A 15,796-nucleotide genomic window follows, 5' to 3' on the forward strand; every position below is an offset into this window, starting at 1 on the left:
CTTATTGCAGCTTTCCCATACACATTTTGTAACCTTTTGAAAATGTTAAGTGGCGATTCCCCTTCCAAAACAAGAAATTCAGTCACAGCTCTCTGCTTCTGACAGGCATCAAACAATGACCTCATTTCTAAAATGGCGGACAGAAACAGGACAGGCTTAAAACTGACGTTATTGTGGGCCAGCTAGCTGGGCCCTGTTAGGAGAATTTGAAATCCGATTGGTTAAAGAAACCGTCACATTGCTCATATAGTTTAAGTTACATCAGGCCCATTACTGTTTCAAAATAGGACAACCACATACTAAAAGCAGTGCAGCCAAGAGAAACACTACTAACTGAAGAGAATGAACTGCTGAGGATAAATTAATATAGTGTCCTGGAAGAAATATTAGAATTTAGTTTGTAAATGTAGGTCAGTGCTTCTGATTGGTTTCAGTCACTTGGAGGCTATAATGCTGAGACGCGTGATTGGTCGCTTTGAGGAATTCACAGAAGCAGATGTAAATTTTCCACTTCGATTTGTGGATGATTTTGAATCCAGTCCTCAACAGTTTAATGATCATTTCCAATTTATTTTTTTTCCATTCTTATTAAGTCATCAATTTAAGATCTGGAATGGGAGATTGAAGTCTTCTCTCTTCTTCTTTGAAGATTTTCGTTAGGCCAGAGTTGTAAACTATAATACAGTTCTTACCTACGCTTTAAAACTCAATCTCTTTACTTTTTTGCCCTCCTTCTGGTGGGCCCCTGTCCTCCGGGGACCTCCAGCTTTCTTGCTCCCCAACCACTCGGCTCTCGATTAGCGGGGCTTGGAAAATGTCAGGCCCAGGAACTGGGTTGGAAAATGGGGAACGCGTCCAAATCCTAAGTAGAAACAGGGATAGAGACGATCAACCCGTTGCACAGCAGGAAAAAACATCTCAGCTGCATGGTTGTGCGTGCGCGCGTGTGGGTGTATTTTCCTGTTTCTATAGGATCAAAGAGCTGGAAGATGAGTAAAGTGTGGAGTCTTTTTTTTTTTAATCAAGCAATTAATACAACACTAATACTGATTAAGTTAATGTGGTCATGCACACCCCTCCTTGAGCCGTCACCTTGTCGTGGTGGAGGGGGTTGTGTGTCCCAGTGATCCTAGGAGCTAAGTTGTCTGGGGCTTTATGCCCCTGGCAGGGTCACCCATGACAAACAGGTCCTAGGTGAGGGACCAGACAAAGCACGGCTCAAAGACCCCTAATGATGACGACAAACAATGGACTTCGTTTTCCCTTGCCTGGACGTGGGTCACCGGGGCCCCCCCACTGGAGCCAGGCCTGGTGGTGGGGCTCGAAGGCGAGCGCCTGATGGCCGGGCCTGCACCCATGGGGCCCGGCCGGGCACAGCCCGAAAGGGTAACGTGGGTCCCCCTTCCCATGGGCTCACCACCTGTGGGAGGGGCCATAGGGGTCGGGTGCAGTGTGAGCTGGGCGGTGACCTTGGCGATCTGTAGCCGATCCCCGGCTACAGAAGCTGGCTCTAGGGATGTGGAATGTCACCTCTCTGGCAGGGAAGGAGCCCGAGCTGGTGTGTGAGGTCGAGAAGTTCCGACTAGATATAGTCGGACTCGCCTCCACACACAGCTTGGCCTCTCGTACCAGTCCTCTCGAGAGGGGTTGGACACTCTTCCACTCTGGAGTTGCCCATGGTGAGAGGCGCCGAGCAGGTGTGGGTATACTTATTGCCCCCCAGCTCGGCGCCTGTACGTTGGGGTTCACCCCGGTGGACGAGAGGGTAGCCTCCCTCCGTCTTCGGGTAGGGGGACGGGTCCTGACTGTTGTTTGTGCCTATGCACCAAACACCAGTTCAGAGTACCCACCCTTTTTGGAGTCCTTGGAGGGGGTGCTGGAGAGCGCTCCCGCTGTGGACTCCATTGTTCTGTTGGGAGACTTCAATGCTCACATGGGCAATGACAGTGAGACCTGGAAGGGCGTGATTGGGAGGAACGCCCCCCCCCCCCCCGATCAGAACCCGAGCGGTGTTCTGTTATTGGACTTCTGTGCTCGTCACGGATTGTCCATAACAAACACCATGTTCAAGCATAAGGGTGTCCACACGTGCACTTGGCACCAGGACACCCTAGGTCGCAGTTCGATGATCGACTTTGTGGTCGTGTCATCGGACTTGGGGCCGCATGTCTTGGACACTCGGGTGAAGAGAGGGGCGGAGCTGTCAACTGATCACCACCTGTTGGTGAGTTGGCTCCGATGGTGGGGGAAGATGCCGGTCCGATGTGGCAGGCACAAACGTATTGTGAGGGTCTGCTGGGAACGTCTGGCAGAATCCCCTGTCAGAAGGAGTTCCGGGGGAGGCGGGGGACATCGAGTCCGAATGGACCATGTTCCGCGCCTCCATTGCTGAGGCGGCCGACCGGAGCTGTGGCCGTAAGGTGGTCGGTGCCTGTCGTGGCGGCAATCCCCGAACCCGTTGGTGGTCACCAACGGTGAGGGATGCCGTCAAGCTGAAGAAGGAGTCCTATTGGGCCTTTTTGGCCTGTGGGACTCCTGAAGGCAGCTGATGGGTACCGGCTGGCCAAGCGGAATGCAGCTCTGGTGGTCGCTGAAGCAAAAACTCAGGTATGGGAGGAGTTCGGTGAGGCCATGGAGAAAGACTTTTGGACGGCTTCGAGGAAATTCTGGTCCACCATCCGACGTCTCAGGAGAGGAAAGCAGTGCACCAGCAACACTGTGTATAGTGGGGATGGGGCGCTGCTGACCTCGACTCGGGACGTTGCGAGTCGGTGGGGAGAATACTTTGAAGACCTCCTCAATTCCACCGACACGCCTTCCCATGAGGAAGCAGAGTGTGGGTTCTCTGAGGCGGGCTCTCCTATCTCTGGGTCTGAGGTCACCGAGGTAGTTAAAAAGCTCCTCGCTGGCAAGGCCCCGGGGGTGGATGAGATTCGCCCGGAGTTCCTAAAGGCTCTGGATGTTGAGGGGCTGTCCTGGTTGACACGCCTCTGCAACATCGCGTGGACATCGGGGACAGTGCCTCTGGATTGGCAGACTGGGGTGGTGGTCCCCCTTTTTAAGAAGGGGGACCGGAGGGTGTGTTCCAACTACAGGGGGATTACACTCCTCAGCCTCCCTGGTGAGGTCTATTCAGGGGTGCTGGAGAGGAGGGTCCGTCGGGAAGTCGAATCTAAGATTCAGGAGGACCAGTGTGGTTTTCGTCCTGGCCGTGGAACAGTGGACCAGCTCTACACCCTCGGCAGGGTCCTCGAGGGTGCATGGGAGTTTGCCCAACCAGTCTACATGTGTTTTGTGGACTTGGAGAAGGCGTTTGACCGTGTCCCTCGGGGAGTCCTGTGGAGTGTGCTTCGGGATTATGGGGTGCGGAACCCCCTGATACGGGCTGTTCGGTCCCTGTACGACCGGAGTCAGAGTTTGGTCCGCATATCCGGCAGTAAGTCGGACTCGTTCCCGGTGAGGGTTGGACTCCACCAAGGCTGCCCTTTGTCGCCGATTCTGTTCATAACTTTTATGGACAGAATTTCTAGGCGCAGCCGAGGCGTAGAGGGGGTCCGGTTTGGTGGCCTCAGTATTGCATCTCTGCTTTTTGCTGATGATGTGGTTCTGTTGGCTTCATCAAGCCGTGAGCTCCAACTCTCACTGGAGCAGTTCGCAGCCGAGTGTGAAGCGGCTGGGATGAGAATCAGCACCTCCAAATCTGAGACCATGGTCCTCAGTCGGAAAAGGGTGGCGTGCCCTCTCCAGGTCGGGGATGAGATCCTGCCCCAAGTGGAGGAGTTCAAGTATCTTGGGGTCTTGTTCACGAGTGAGGGAAGAATGGACCGGGAGATCGACAGGCGAATCGGTGCAGCGTCTGCAGTGATGCGGACTTTGTATCGGTCCGTTGTGGTAAAGAAGGAGCTAAGCAGAAAGGCGAAGCTCTCAATTTACCGGTCGATCTTCGTTCCTACCCTCACCTATGGTCATGAGCTGTGGGTCGTGACCGAAAGAACGAGATCCCGGATACAAGCGGCCGAAATGAGTTTCCTCCGCAGGGCGTCCGGGCTCTCCCTTAGAGATAGGGTGAGAAGCTCGGTCATCCGGGAGGATCTCAGAGTAGAGCCGCTGCTCCTCCGCATTGAGAGGAGCCAGATGAGGTGGCTGGGGCATCTGATTTGGATGCCTCCCGGACGCCTCCCTGGTGAGGTGTTCCGGGCACGTACCACCGGGAGAAGACCCCGGGGACGACCCAGGACACGCCGGAGAGACTACGTCCTTCGGCTGGCCCGGGAACGCCTCGGGATCCCCCTGGAAGAGCTGGATGAAGTGGCTGGGGAGAGGGAAGTCTGGGCGTCCCTGCTAAAGCTACTGCCCCCGCGACCCGACCCGGATAAGCGGTAGAAAATGGATGGATGGATGGTCATGCACATGTGTATGTCTAATATTCGGTCAGCATTTGTATGTGCATTAATGTGTTTGTACAGGGTACTGTCTTCCATCATGATCCAATAAAAGTTCAAACAGCAAGTTTAGGGCGTCACCCTATTTCGAAACGGGCCCACAAGTGAACAACTGCCACATAGGCGTCGCTATAGATTTGAATGACTGCGGTGGGTAAGCAAACCTGCGATGTGTTATGACAGCATTACAACATTAATGCAGTAAAAGTGATCAGTTATTTTCGTAATGTTTCCCCCTTAAAAAAAAGAAGGCGCCCAGTTGTCTCCACTTTGCTGCAGTGTTTTGAAGAGTCATGGAGGGGGGAGGGGGGGAGTCACGAGGCTATTCGTAGGATGGCGTAGGAGTGTGTGTGTGTGTGGGGGGGGGGTTACGTCCAATGTCTGGAGACCAGAAATGGTGCAGAATTCCATGAGCTACATCTGGAATTCCAACTGCATCACAAGGATCACATGCACAGCAGGACCTGGCAATGTGGTGGCGCGTTTGCATGGGTGCAGCTGTCATTATTAGGTCAAAAGTGGCCAACAATATATTGCATACAATAAACCCTCATTCACCGCAGGGGGTTGCGTTCCAGAAAACTCCCGCAATTATTATTACATTATTATATACATTTGCGACTTTCAAACATGCAAGCCGGTTCAACAGTTCATTTGGACACGGTGTGAACAGGCAATTGCCTGCCTGAAGCATTGGCAGTTAGTTGCTCACACTGGCACTGACGGTCCTGGCAATTTAGTCAGCTGAATGCATTATGGGAACCCAGAAATCATTTCAGTGATGTTTTAACCACAGTACTGTAGTTGTAGAAAAACAAGCTAAGCATTGCTCTTGACTTGCATTTGTTCATGTTGGGATAAGGATGGTATTTGTGAATTTATTTAGTAAAACTCTGACTGTGCCTTGTGCTTAAAACTGTCCATTTCCGGTCATCTTCTTTGAATCCTCCACAAATTTGGGGATTAACCAGATGCATAAATTGAGATTACTTCCGTCAGGTGTCTTTTACTGTTAAGGAAAAGAAAAAAAAAAAAGAAAAAAAAAACGTGACCTTATGTGAGTCATTGATGCTACATTAAAATCACATAACCTATAAAGCCAACTGTATCAGAGCTGTGCAGGTGAGTAACTGCACTACACTGACTTATTAAAATAAATCAATCAATCAATAAAGATCTGAGATGCACTAAATCGGCAATAAGTGAACCGTGATACAGCGAGCGATTACTGTATTGCATAGTTTGTGTCATGACACACAAGAAATGTAGCAGCGCAGTCTTTCCCTGCTGATTCTGCAAAGTGAAGACAAGAATCAGCACAACTCTTTGCATAGTTTCTTTTTTCCTCTCTGTGTAACTGGAGAAGTTGCTCTCTTTCTTTTAAAAAAAAAAAAAAAAAAAAAAAAGAGCCACTTTTCCAAAAGTACTTCCAACCAAGATTAAAACAAAGAATATTGCTGCATTCTACTGTGGAACGTTACAAGGTGGCCTCGTGTCTCATCAAAATGTACAAAGCTCATTAAAAAGTATATTTAAGAGTTTTTCTCATTGCGGGACACTTCCTGTTGCAGTTTAATGTATTTGGCCTGCAGGCTGATGAGTGGAATTTTCCCATTAGAGGAGGTTCTGCTGTGGTCCATTGTGGCTCATATAAGAGCCAGGCAATATATCAAAGTGGAATGGCACGACAAAGCTCATAGGGAGAAGCCTGGGTAACTTCCCTATTAAAAGGAGAATGACTGTTGAACTCTGCCTGGCAACAAGGATGCAGGGCGAGGTCGTTCAGAAGGATGCTGGCGAGCGGCCTCATCGGTTCCACGTGGATTTCATTTGCATCAGTCTGCCACATCCTGCTACGTGCACCGTGACCACAAACAGGAACAGAGGGTATGCTATCATTGGTCTTTAAAGTTTTGGTTGCTTTTCTTTCTTCCGTACAGATTCAGTCGGACCAAAACTTAGTAAAAGGCATATACTGCACTGTACAGCCGTCCACCCCGCTGTAACGCTATCCCAGCTGACTTCGAGCAACAGGCAAACTACACTCTGGATTGGTCACCAGTTAATTACAGGGCAGATGCATAGAGAAAGACAACAATTCACACTGCCGCTGCATCTGAACGGAACCCGCGCTACCTACATAAAAGTTAGGCGAGGGAATCACTACACCATCAGCAACAGCCGCCTTATACAGTACAGCACATAGAAAATAGACATGCAGGGTTGTAGATGATGCAATGTATCCCACCGAGCAGCCTCCTATTGCTTACTGGATAATGTACAATATCACAAAAAAAAGTCATGCTACAACAAGTAAAGGTCAGAAAAACAATGTTTTTTGGGGGGAGAAGTGTTTTCTGTGTGAGTCATATGGATGATCTATTTCATGCTTTACCATCGCTCTTAGAATAGACTTTCTCAACGGTGCACTTTAAGACATCATTGCCGCCTCTGAGATGAATGATATCATTCAAAAGCCAGAACAAGGTTTTGTGCTGGGCGCGGTGCAGTGGGTGCAGTCTCCCGGAGGGGCGGTCTCGCGCGGACGAAATATAAACGCAGGTGCAAGGAAGTCGAACGATCAACATTGGACTTTTTCTTTCCTCAAAAACATCTCGTCTCACGCGGCCTGTTTTTTTTCCCCTCAAGCCTGGCAGGAAATCACCTCTGACATGAGATGCTGATTCAGGCTCTCCTTCCTTGGTCTGCTCCAAGGCCAATTACCCTCATCCTGACCTAGTCATACCCACAAGGAAACCCCCTGCCAATGGGAACGAGTCAGGATAGGGCTCAGTTCATCTCTTCATTTCATGTTTGAGCCCTTTCCCCTACACTCTGATCATGAGGTATCCTACAACCTGATGCATGTCACCCCCCTCATTTCTCTCTGCAACTCTTCTTTTACTGCTGCATCTGGTTTCCATAAACACAAAGATGTCATTACAAAGAAGGGAGGTGGTGGGGCACCGGAGGGGTTTGCAAGAGGCCAAAGTCATAGCGACTGGCTGGATGGCTTTGATCGAGTCTCCTCTCGTGTTTCCTTGCAGCTTTGCCTCGCGATGAGAGGAAATTTATAAAATACCCGTTGGAAAAGGCGGCCGCGAGCACACAGAGAAGCACATCGAACCGAGGGGAAAGTCAAAACGAGACGTGCCGAGATCAGAGGCACGTGGGAGGTTGCGTTTGAAAGAGGAGCACAGTGGTTCGGTGTGACGAGCGCCGGACACAAAGACGTATGCGGTTTTAACGTTGAGGGGAGGCGATTGCTTACAGGGCAAAAGAATATTGCTTGTACGGCATACTTCTTACCAGGAGTGGTCTTGCTCAGCTGACTGCTTTTTACCGTTGACCTCAACTCTGGACCAGACACGGGGTGGTCCGCTGTGGTCCTCCAGCTGCTATTGCGGGTTCTGAAAAGAAAAGGGTGGTGGGGGAGGAATCATTCATTCAATCAGCAAGAGGTGCAGTGCAGCATGAGTTGCTGGCTACCTCTCATCGGGGATGTCGAACTAATTTAATAACTGTACTTACGATTTCCTTCAGACAGCCGTTACGACGGAGGAACTAGTATGTAAATATTTCATCATGTCTTCATTTTAAGAGATACACACATCAAATAAAGGGATAACTAGTTTTGAAATCAGAAGACAAGGATAATAGATTGTTCAACTATTGTTAAAGTTACTGTTAAAAGGGGTTCCATGAAAAAAAATTGCAATATTTTACATTATTGTTTATTAAATATGACCATTTGAAATTTTGGCAAGAATCGGGGGAGTTGATGCACATGATTTGATTTCGCAGGCCACATAAAATGATGTGGCGGGCCGGAACTGGCCCCCAGGCCTTGAATTTGACCACTACGCTGTAACTTGTGAAAGTTTGAGCCTTTTGGATGCCTCAAGTGAAGAACACACATACTGATGTTCCATGCAAACTCTTCCCCTTGTCATTTTTATTGTGCAATACTATCCAAAAACAAAATTCAATTCTTTGAACATTGTGCACTGACTGATGAATTGCGGAGGATATAGCAATTTTTTGCTATAACCAAAACCTTTTTCTTCTAGTGTTGGTGGACACTTAAACGTGTTATAACAGTTGTTGTTTTTTTGCATTTTTTATGATTGTTTATTGATTGTGGTAATTCAAGGGTATAGTGTGTCCTCAGCGTACAAGAAACGGCTCATTGTTGTGCTTGCCGACGAGGGTTTCTGCGTTTTTAAATGCATTCGTGACTGATCTTCTATTACCGTAACAAATCAACAACCTTGGAAATCTCTGTTCCATTTCTTTGAAAATGAGCTCATTTACAAACTCAGCAGAGAATCAACTAATTATATATGCAATGATGCTATTATATGGTGGAAATTGCAACTGCGTGGTACTCTATACCACAGGTTCTCAAAAGGTTTTGGGGTCCATGGACCCCTTACAGGGGACAAATTAGGTACTGAAAAGTTGCATATATTGAAAAAGAAAATATGTTTTCACGTTACAATGACAACTACATATTTTTAGAGAAAAAGTATATATATGTTTTGAGAGTTAAGTGGGGGGAAAAAAGTGAGTTTTGCAAGAACAATGTATTTTGTCAGGATAAAAAGTCAAAAGCTTGTGAGAATAATGTTATATTTTGCCAAGATAAAGTCATATTATTATGATATTAAAGCTGAATTTTATTCTCTCAAAAACAAGATTAACTTTGAGGAAAATAAGCATTTTCTTTATAAAAAAATAAATTAAAAAAAGAAAATAAATTTTTCGTAATGCAGGGATGTCAGACTTATGTGATAATACATGATAATCATATTAAGGTCTTAATTGGCTCAAAGCTAAGGTAGGATGGATTAATTTGTTTATTACGTTTGTTTTAATGGTGTGCTGGTTCACTGTATGTATGCAGTTTTTTTAAATGTCCAAAGGCGGCCCAAAGATTTCCATTTGGCCCACCTCAGAAAAAAACTGATTGCAATGTTCTTGATTTCAAGCAATTATTGTTGTGCAAGTCTTAATTCACATTTAAAAACACTTCAAAATGATTACGAATCACGATGCTTCGACTGGGCCCCCCGACCCCCCTCTCCCTCCCTTCTTATGCAATGGACCACAGCACAGGTCTCCATTACGGCCCCTGTTGTTTGTGTGCCAGATAAGATGGCAGATTCACCAGTCCAGACGCGTGGACTTGCATCAGGGGACAAAAATGTCCTGCTCAGCGACCATTGGGCTGTAATTACACAGGAGCGCGGCTGTGGTCTGCAGGATGAACGTCAAGAGCAGAAAAATGGAGGAAAGGAGACAAAGGAGGGGGGAAAGGGCGCATTTGTGATTTACACAGAAAGGAAACGGTGGCGATTAAATGAGGATTTGAAACTCTACCATCAGCCATCTTTGATGTGGCAGTAGCCTGCAGAACGTGCTGGTATTTGAACTTGCTCACCATCACTCACAATACAGCTGCTGCTTCTATTTGATACTGGCAAGACAAAAAGACACAGAAATGCGGTGAACGCCCGCCATCTTGTGGACCATTATTGCACCGGCATCGTGCTGCAATTACCCACTTTCTCTCCTACGATGGGATCCTAATTCGAATTTGGTTTGTCAACGTTCTGTATTCCATCACGAATCTGTAGTATACTTATATTTGTTTGAAAACAGTAAGGCGTGCCTTCCGCCGCGCAAACTAGTTGATCGCGGCGTAAACCAAGGAACCGCCGCATTTGAATAGTGAACAGTATTTGCGTCTAAGGTATTTTTCTTTCTGGCTAAAAATAAATGCGTCACTTCTGGATAACAGCTCCACAACCTCGACTGCGAAAGGCAAAAAGAAAACAGGCAGGCCAATGTTTTCAAACTTTTTACCAATTTTTTTTTTTTATTATTTGTACATTCACCACTGATAGGTGTAATCAAAGAAGAAATTAAAAAAAACAAAAACAAAGCATTTGTACTAAAAATGGTAAGATACAAACAATATTAAAACCAATGGTGAGAAAACTGAAAAATAGTACAACCTCCCCTATATGAGCCCTGCATGGTGAGAGCGTCAGAGGACGACAAGGGAAGGGCGCAATCATAGATGAGATAATAATAAAGGAATCTGATGCGCCAGAAAAAGCGCCGCCTCCAGTCTCCACCTAGGATTTTTTTTTTTTTTTTTTTTTTCCCCCTCTTCGCCGAACAGCTGGAGAGAGGAACACTGCATTGCCTAAAGATCAAAATACTTCCAAAGCTGCCTCGGTTAAAAACGCATGATTAAAGATGTCTGTACAGAATGCCACACGTCGGCCAGATTTCAGCACACCTCTGCAAAGAGATGAGCATTCTCTCTCTCTCTCTCTCGCTAGGCAGGACGGCTGAGAAGATTGTTGGTTTCCATGCAGCAACAAGTCCCCCTCATCCAAAGTGCAGGACTGTTAAATGTGGAGGCAAAGAGCAAATGATGGCACCAATACTTTCGGTCAGAAGGGGAAGATGAGGATAAGGAATTACCCAGCATGCCGTACTGCTACGCTGCATGGATGAGTGTCAAAGAAACCGTGAAGGCAATTTCATGAAGACAATATACATCAAACCTTGACAAGGAGTGACACATACAACACTGCAACTTTTCTGGTCTGGTCCCCTTGAAACACGTCTGCGTGAATGTGTACATGTGCTTTGAGGTGGCAACCGAGAGGGTGACGACATTTGCTGGGTCTCAGTTGGAGCAAAGTACATGTGGTGGAAGGCAAATGGAAGAGGCCGCTCGCTCTCTTGAGACAGTTCCATCAGCTGATTAGCGCCGCCTGTCTCGCGGGTCGCTGCGGCTTCGGGAGCGTCTGCCGCCCCCTTCCCCGCTAGCCCCCGGCCTTCGGTAGCCATCCCTGCGTTTGTCGTCGTCCCTCTCCCGCTCCCTCTCCCTGTCCCTGTCTTTACCTCTGTCCCTGTCTCGCTCTCTCTCGCGCTCCTTCTCCTTCGCCCCCTCACTCCGGTCTCCTGTTGGCACACCTCCACCTTTGATTCTCTCCTTCCGCTCTTCTTCCCTCTTTTTCTCCTCCTCCTCCTGCTGCTGCTGTTTCAGACGTTTCTCCCGTTCCTTCATCCGCTCTGCTCTGGCGGCTTCCCTCTCGACAAACTGAAGATAAATGAATGATAGTAACGTAAATGAAGTAAAGACATGCCCTACTAAATTTCCTTTTCCAAATCAATTGACTGATATGCATATTTGAAGTGTTGGCCTTTGTTACCCATCAAAAGGTCACAATTGTTTCTTCGACCAAAATATTGTAAAGTAATATTTTTCAAACTTTTAATGGCAAAATGTCTGTACCGTGAGGTGTCCGAAATGATACCTGAAGATGTCAATTAAATTTTTGGATACATAAGCTTTTTCTCCAATTGCTTACTACGGTTTTCCCATGAAAACCAACACAAATGCATCTGAGTGTCTTCAAAGTTGCCTTTTTTTTAATTTTTTTTTTTAAACAAACAGTCCTTCTTTGTCACTCAAGCTGCTTTTCCCATTAACGCCTCATTATGTGTTTGCCATACACATGTGAGCTGTACTGTGAGGATGAGGCAGTCATTTTGGATTCACACAATAGCAGACAGCAAAATAAATGGTTCTTTCTGGTATGAATGAATACCTACGAATTTGTCAAAGTGTTGCAACTATTGCATGTCTTCACTGTTAAGATGATTGGATAAGGAGTATAATGGTTGAATGAATAGTTTTTTTAAAATCATTTTTGCACTTGTATCCACAGGATTTGAAGGGCAACACATAAATTGGGCAAGCTGTTTATGTCTATACCGTTATGCCAGAAGTGTATTTCAGTGGGCCACCGCCATTTTCTCTGTCAATTAAGATCGCCTTTACTAACAATGCCATTTTTAATCGTTAATAACTTCTTGAAAATAGGACTTTAAGCGTGACTGTTTCAGCACGGGAGACATTTAGCCATGTAAGACCAAAGCGGCATAAATAAATTGCTAAATTTGATTGATTTTCGTGATCGTTATTGATCAAATTATATGATAATAACCCGAAAGTAGACATGAGTAGAACCTGATTAGTTGTACCTGTTCATCTGTAAGTGGAAGCCAGTAGATGCAAGGAGCGGCTTTAGTTTTCCGAAACAGGTCATCAAGAAGCTTTGCAGGGGGTTCTTCAGCTGGTTTCTCTGCAGAAGCAGACAGTACAAACTGTCTCCCTTGCCTCTAACGTGAATACTGTGTAATCATGTCTCGCGGTTGTTTACCTTTCTTTTCAGTCTTTTTCTCTTTGCTCTTTCCCCTCTCCTTGCGTCGTCTCTCCCTCGAGCGTGACCTCCGGGGACCTCCCTCCCCATCATTTCCGACTTTGCCAAAGTCCCGGACCTTGTCGCGGTCCCACTCCCGCTCGGAGCGCGCCTTCTCCCTGCGCTCCATTTCCCGTTCGCGTTCGGCCCACTGGTCTCCCTTGGGAAGGAGGGAAGGCAGGCCTGGTGCTTGAAAACGGTTGGAAGCATGCCACTGCTCCTCTGCTCCAGGTTTTCCTGCTGTGCCCAATCCTTTGTGGAAGTCCAGCTTCAAAGCACAGGCATTGTCAGGCTAACAAGGTTTTACAGTGGTACGGAAAGTATTCAGACCCCCTTAAATTTTTAGCCACTTGTTAAAATCATTTAAGATGATCATCCTTGAGATGGTTCTACGCCTTCATTGGAGTCCAGCAGTGGTTGATTATACTGATTGGACTTGATTAGGATACCCACACACTTTTCTATAGAAGACCTTATAGCTCACAGTGCATGTCAGAGCAAATGGGAACCATGAGGTCAAAGGAACTGCCCGAAGAGCTCAGAAACAGAATTGTGGCAAAGCACAGATCTGGCCAAGGTTACAAAAACATTTCTGCTGCACTTAAGGTTCCTAAGAGCACAGTGGCCTCCATAATCCTGAAATGGAAGCCGTTTGGGACGATCGATGGTCACTCCATCGGACTATTGCAATATTAGTCTTTCGAACTGCTCTAAGTGCTAGAGGACTCTGCATCTTTTGCACAATTGTCAAAAAATAAAAAATAAAAATAATGTACCGGCATTACCAGATAACTAGCAACCCTTTATTGCTCAGTGGCTCTGCCAGTGTTCTCTGTCAATTGACTGTCTGTTGTCGTACTAGAGCAGCTCCAACTACCGGAGACAAATTCCTTGTGTGTTTTTTGGACATACTTGGCAAATAAAGATGATTCTGATTCTGATCACCTGTCAAATACAGTCCCAACAGTGAAGCATGGTGGTGGCACAATCATGCTGTGGGGGTGTTTTTCAGCTGCAGGGACAGGGAGACTGGTTGCAATCGGAGAAAAGATGAATGCGGCCAAGTACAGGGATATCCTGGACGAAAACCTTCTCCAGAGTTCTCAGGATCTCAGACCGGGCCGAAGGTTCACTTTCCAACAAGACAATGACCCTAAGCACACAGCTAAAATATAAGTATTAGCTCAAAAAGGTGCTTCTACTAAATACTGAGCCAAAGGGTCTGAATACTTATGGCTGTGAGATATTTCAGTTTTTCTTTTTTAATAAATCTGAAAACACTTCAACAATTCTGTTTTTTCTTTCAATGTGGTGTGCTGTGTGTTTATTAATGAGGGAAAAAATTAACTTAAATGATTTTAGAAAATGGCTGCAATATAACAGAGTGAACAATTTAAGGGGGTCTGAATACTTTCCGTACCCACTGGATATGTTTAACCCACAAGAAGACAAATGGGGCTCTTTAAGGATTACCTCATCCTGCTGGCAAAAGTCTACGTTAAGAACTTTTGGGTTACTCTGAGGCCACTTGACTCCATGCAGAGCATCCCGTGTAGCAACCGCCTCCTCTGACCTTGAGTACTAGACAGAGTGAGTTGCCGAGTTTACTCTCATTGCAAGACCTCCAGCAATTCTTCAGTGAAGATCACAAATGATTCAAAATTACTCACAGTGACGTAGCAGTGAGATTTGATTTTGTCAATCCAGAAGCCGTCCTCCACCAGGGTGCCAGTTCTGCCCAACAATTCTTTCAGTTGCCCGAGAGTAAACGGCCTCACCTTAACAACATACATGCATAACAGAGTAAATAATACTTTGCATTCCAACCATTTGGTAACTTAAAAAAACAGTCAGTTCACCGTGATGATCTTGTACCATAAATAGTAAGTTTTACATAAGAAAAGATGCAAGACTAAACATTTCAAAACTATATAAAAGCTGGACACATTTGAAATCCTGTTGCCTGATTAAACATTTGTTTTCTCACCAGGTTGCTGATGTGAACAATGCTAGAAACTTTGCCCCGTGCAGGAGACGGTTGTCGGGCGGGGCGCACGGGGTCGTCAATGGTGATGGAAACGGCCGTTTTTTGCTGACTGATGGAGCGATGAATGAGGATGTTGGCTGGGGCCACTAAGAGAGGGAGGGGAGAAGAATAAGAGTGGCAGTTTAAATCTATCAACACTTCACGATTCCATGACTACTCAGAGGGCTGCGATTTGATTCGATCGTCGCAATACTTTCCCCCCACATAAACTGTTTTGTTACTGTGTCTTTACCGTTGGCTATTTTTAAAATATTTGTACAAATCCACATTTCCACGAAAGTTTCAAAAAATTTATACATTTACGTCAATGAGCTTATATCAAATTAAAATGGAATAGATGTATAAATTAAAATGCAGTAATCATCCATCATAAAAAAGGAAATGAGTATTTCAATTGTGTATATTCAAATTATTGGCAAAAACATCATCATGGACTTTGTAATTAAGATAAGAGTGAATCAGTATTTGCTAGGGATGCGTGGTCGCCGCCAGTGGCTGCTGTTGCATTGGCTTGTGACAGTCATGGATATTTTGACCAAAATTATTTGCCTACCACAGTAAAAACAGTCAATAGAGTAAATTAGCCTATGATCGCCAGCACTTGTTGAAATCGCGATCATCCATTGATTTGGAGTTTGTAACTACGACACTTGCGAGCGTTTAATACACTCCAGGGATCCAAGTTCACCGGAAAAAAAAAATCTTCAGGGGCAAGCTACCAAAACATACAACATTCCCGATCTGGCGACTGTATGAAAAAAATTGTCGTCGTCTGTAGGGATGTCACAATATTAAAAATATTGCGAAAAAAGTGCCTCGATATTGTCATAGCCTTGTCTCTGCATAAAATAATGAACCGTTTTGCTTCAAATGTAGTTATGTGACATTTACACGAAGCCAACCCGCTTAGCCAGGATGCTACAGCGCTTCACTTCCTCATATGAGTGTAAATGCACCCGATTGGACGCGTAACCCATGTGACCACGTGTGTACGTCTAAAGAAATACACTGATTGGCTG

The 15,796-nt window shown here is 46.0% G+C and overlaps 1 protein-coding gene across 1 annotated transcript in view; it reads right to left on the reverse strand.

The window, feature by feature from the left end:
- Positions 1–10,577: 10,577 nt before the first annotated feature.
- The window catches only part of acin1a (apoptotic chromatin condensation inducer 1a), a 31,496-nt gene continuing 26,277 nt past the window's right edge, over positions 10,578–15,796 (reverse strand). The window contains exons 13-18 of the mRNA XM_061693801.1: positions 14,718–14,863; positions 14,401–14,508; positions 14,204–14,311; positions 12,692–12,998; positions 12,513–12,613; positions 10,578–11,565 (exon numbers count right to left, since the gene is read on the reverse strand). Of these exons, the coding sequence (XP_061549785.1) occupies positions 11,227–11,565; positions 12,513–12,613; positions 12,692–12,998; positions 14,204–14,311; positions 14,401–14,508; positions 14,718–14,863 (1,109 nt within the window). The 3' untranslated portion in view covers positions 10,578–11,226. The remainder of the gene's footprint in view (positions 11,566–12,512; positions 12,614–12,691; positions 12,999–14,203; positions 14,312–14,400; positions 14,509–14,717; positions 14,864–15,796) is intronic.

This window comes from Phycodurus eques, chromosome 13 (assembly GCF_024500275.1).
Source record: "Phycodurus eques isolate BA_2022a chromosome 13, UOR_Pequ_1.1, whole genome shotgun sequence".
Taxonomy (NCBI): domain Eukaryota; kingdom Metazoa; phylum Chordata; class Actinopteri; order Syngnathiformes; family Syngnathidae; genus Phycodurus; species Phycodurus eques.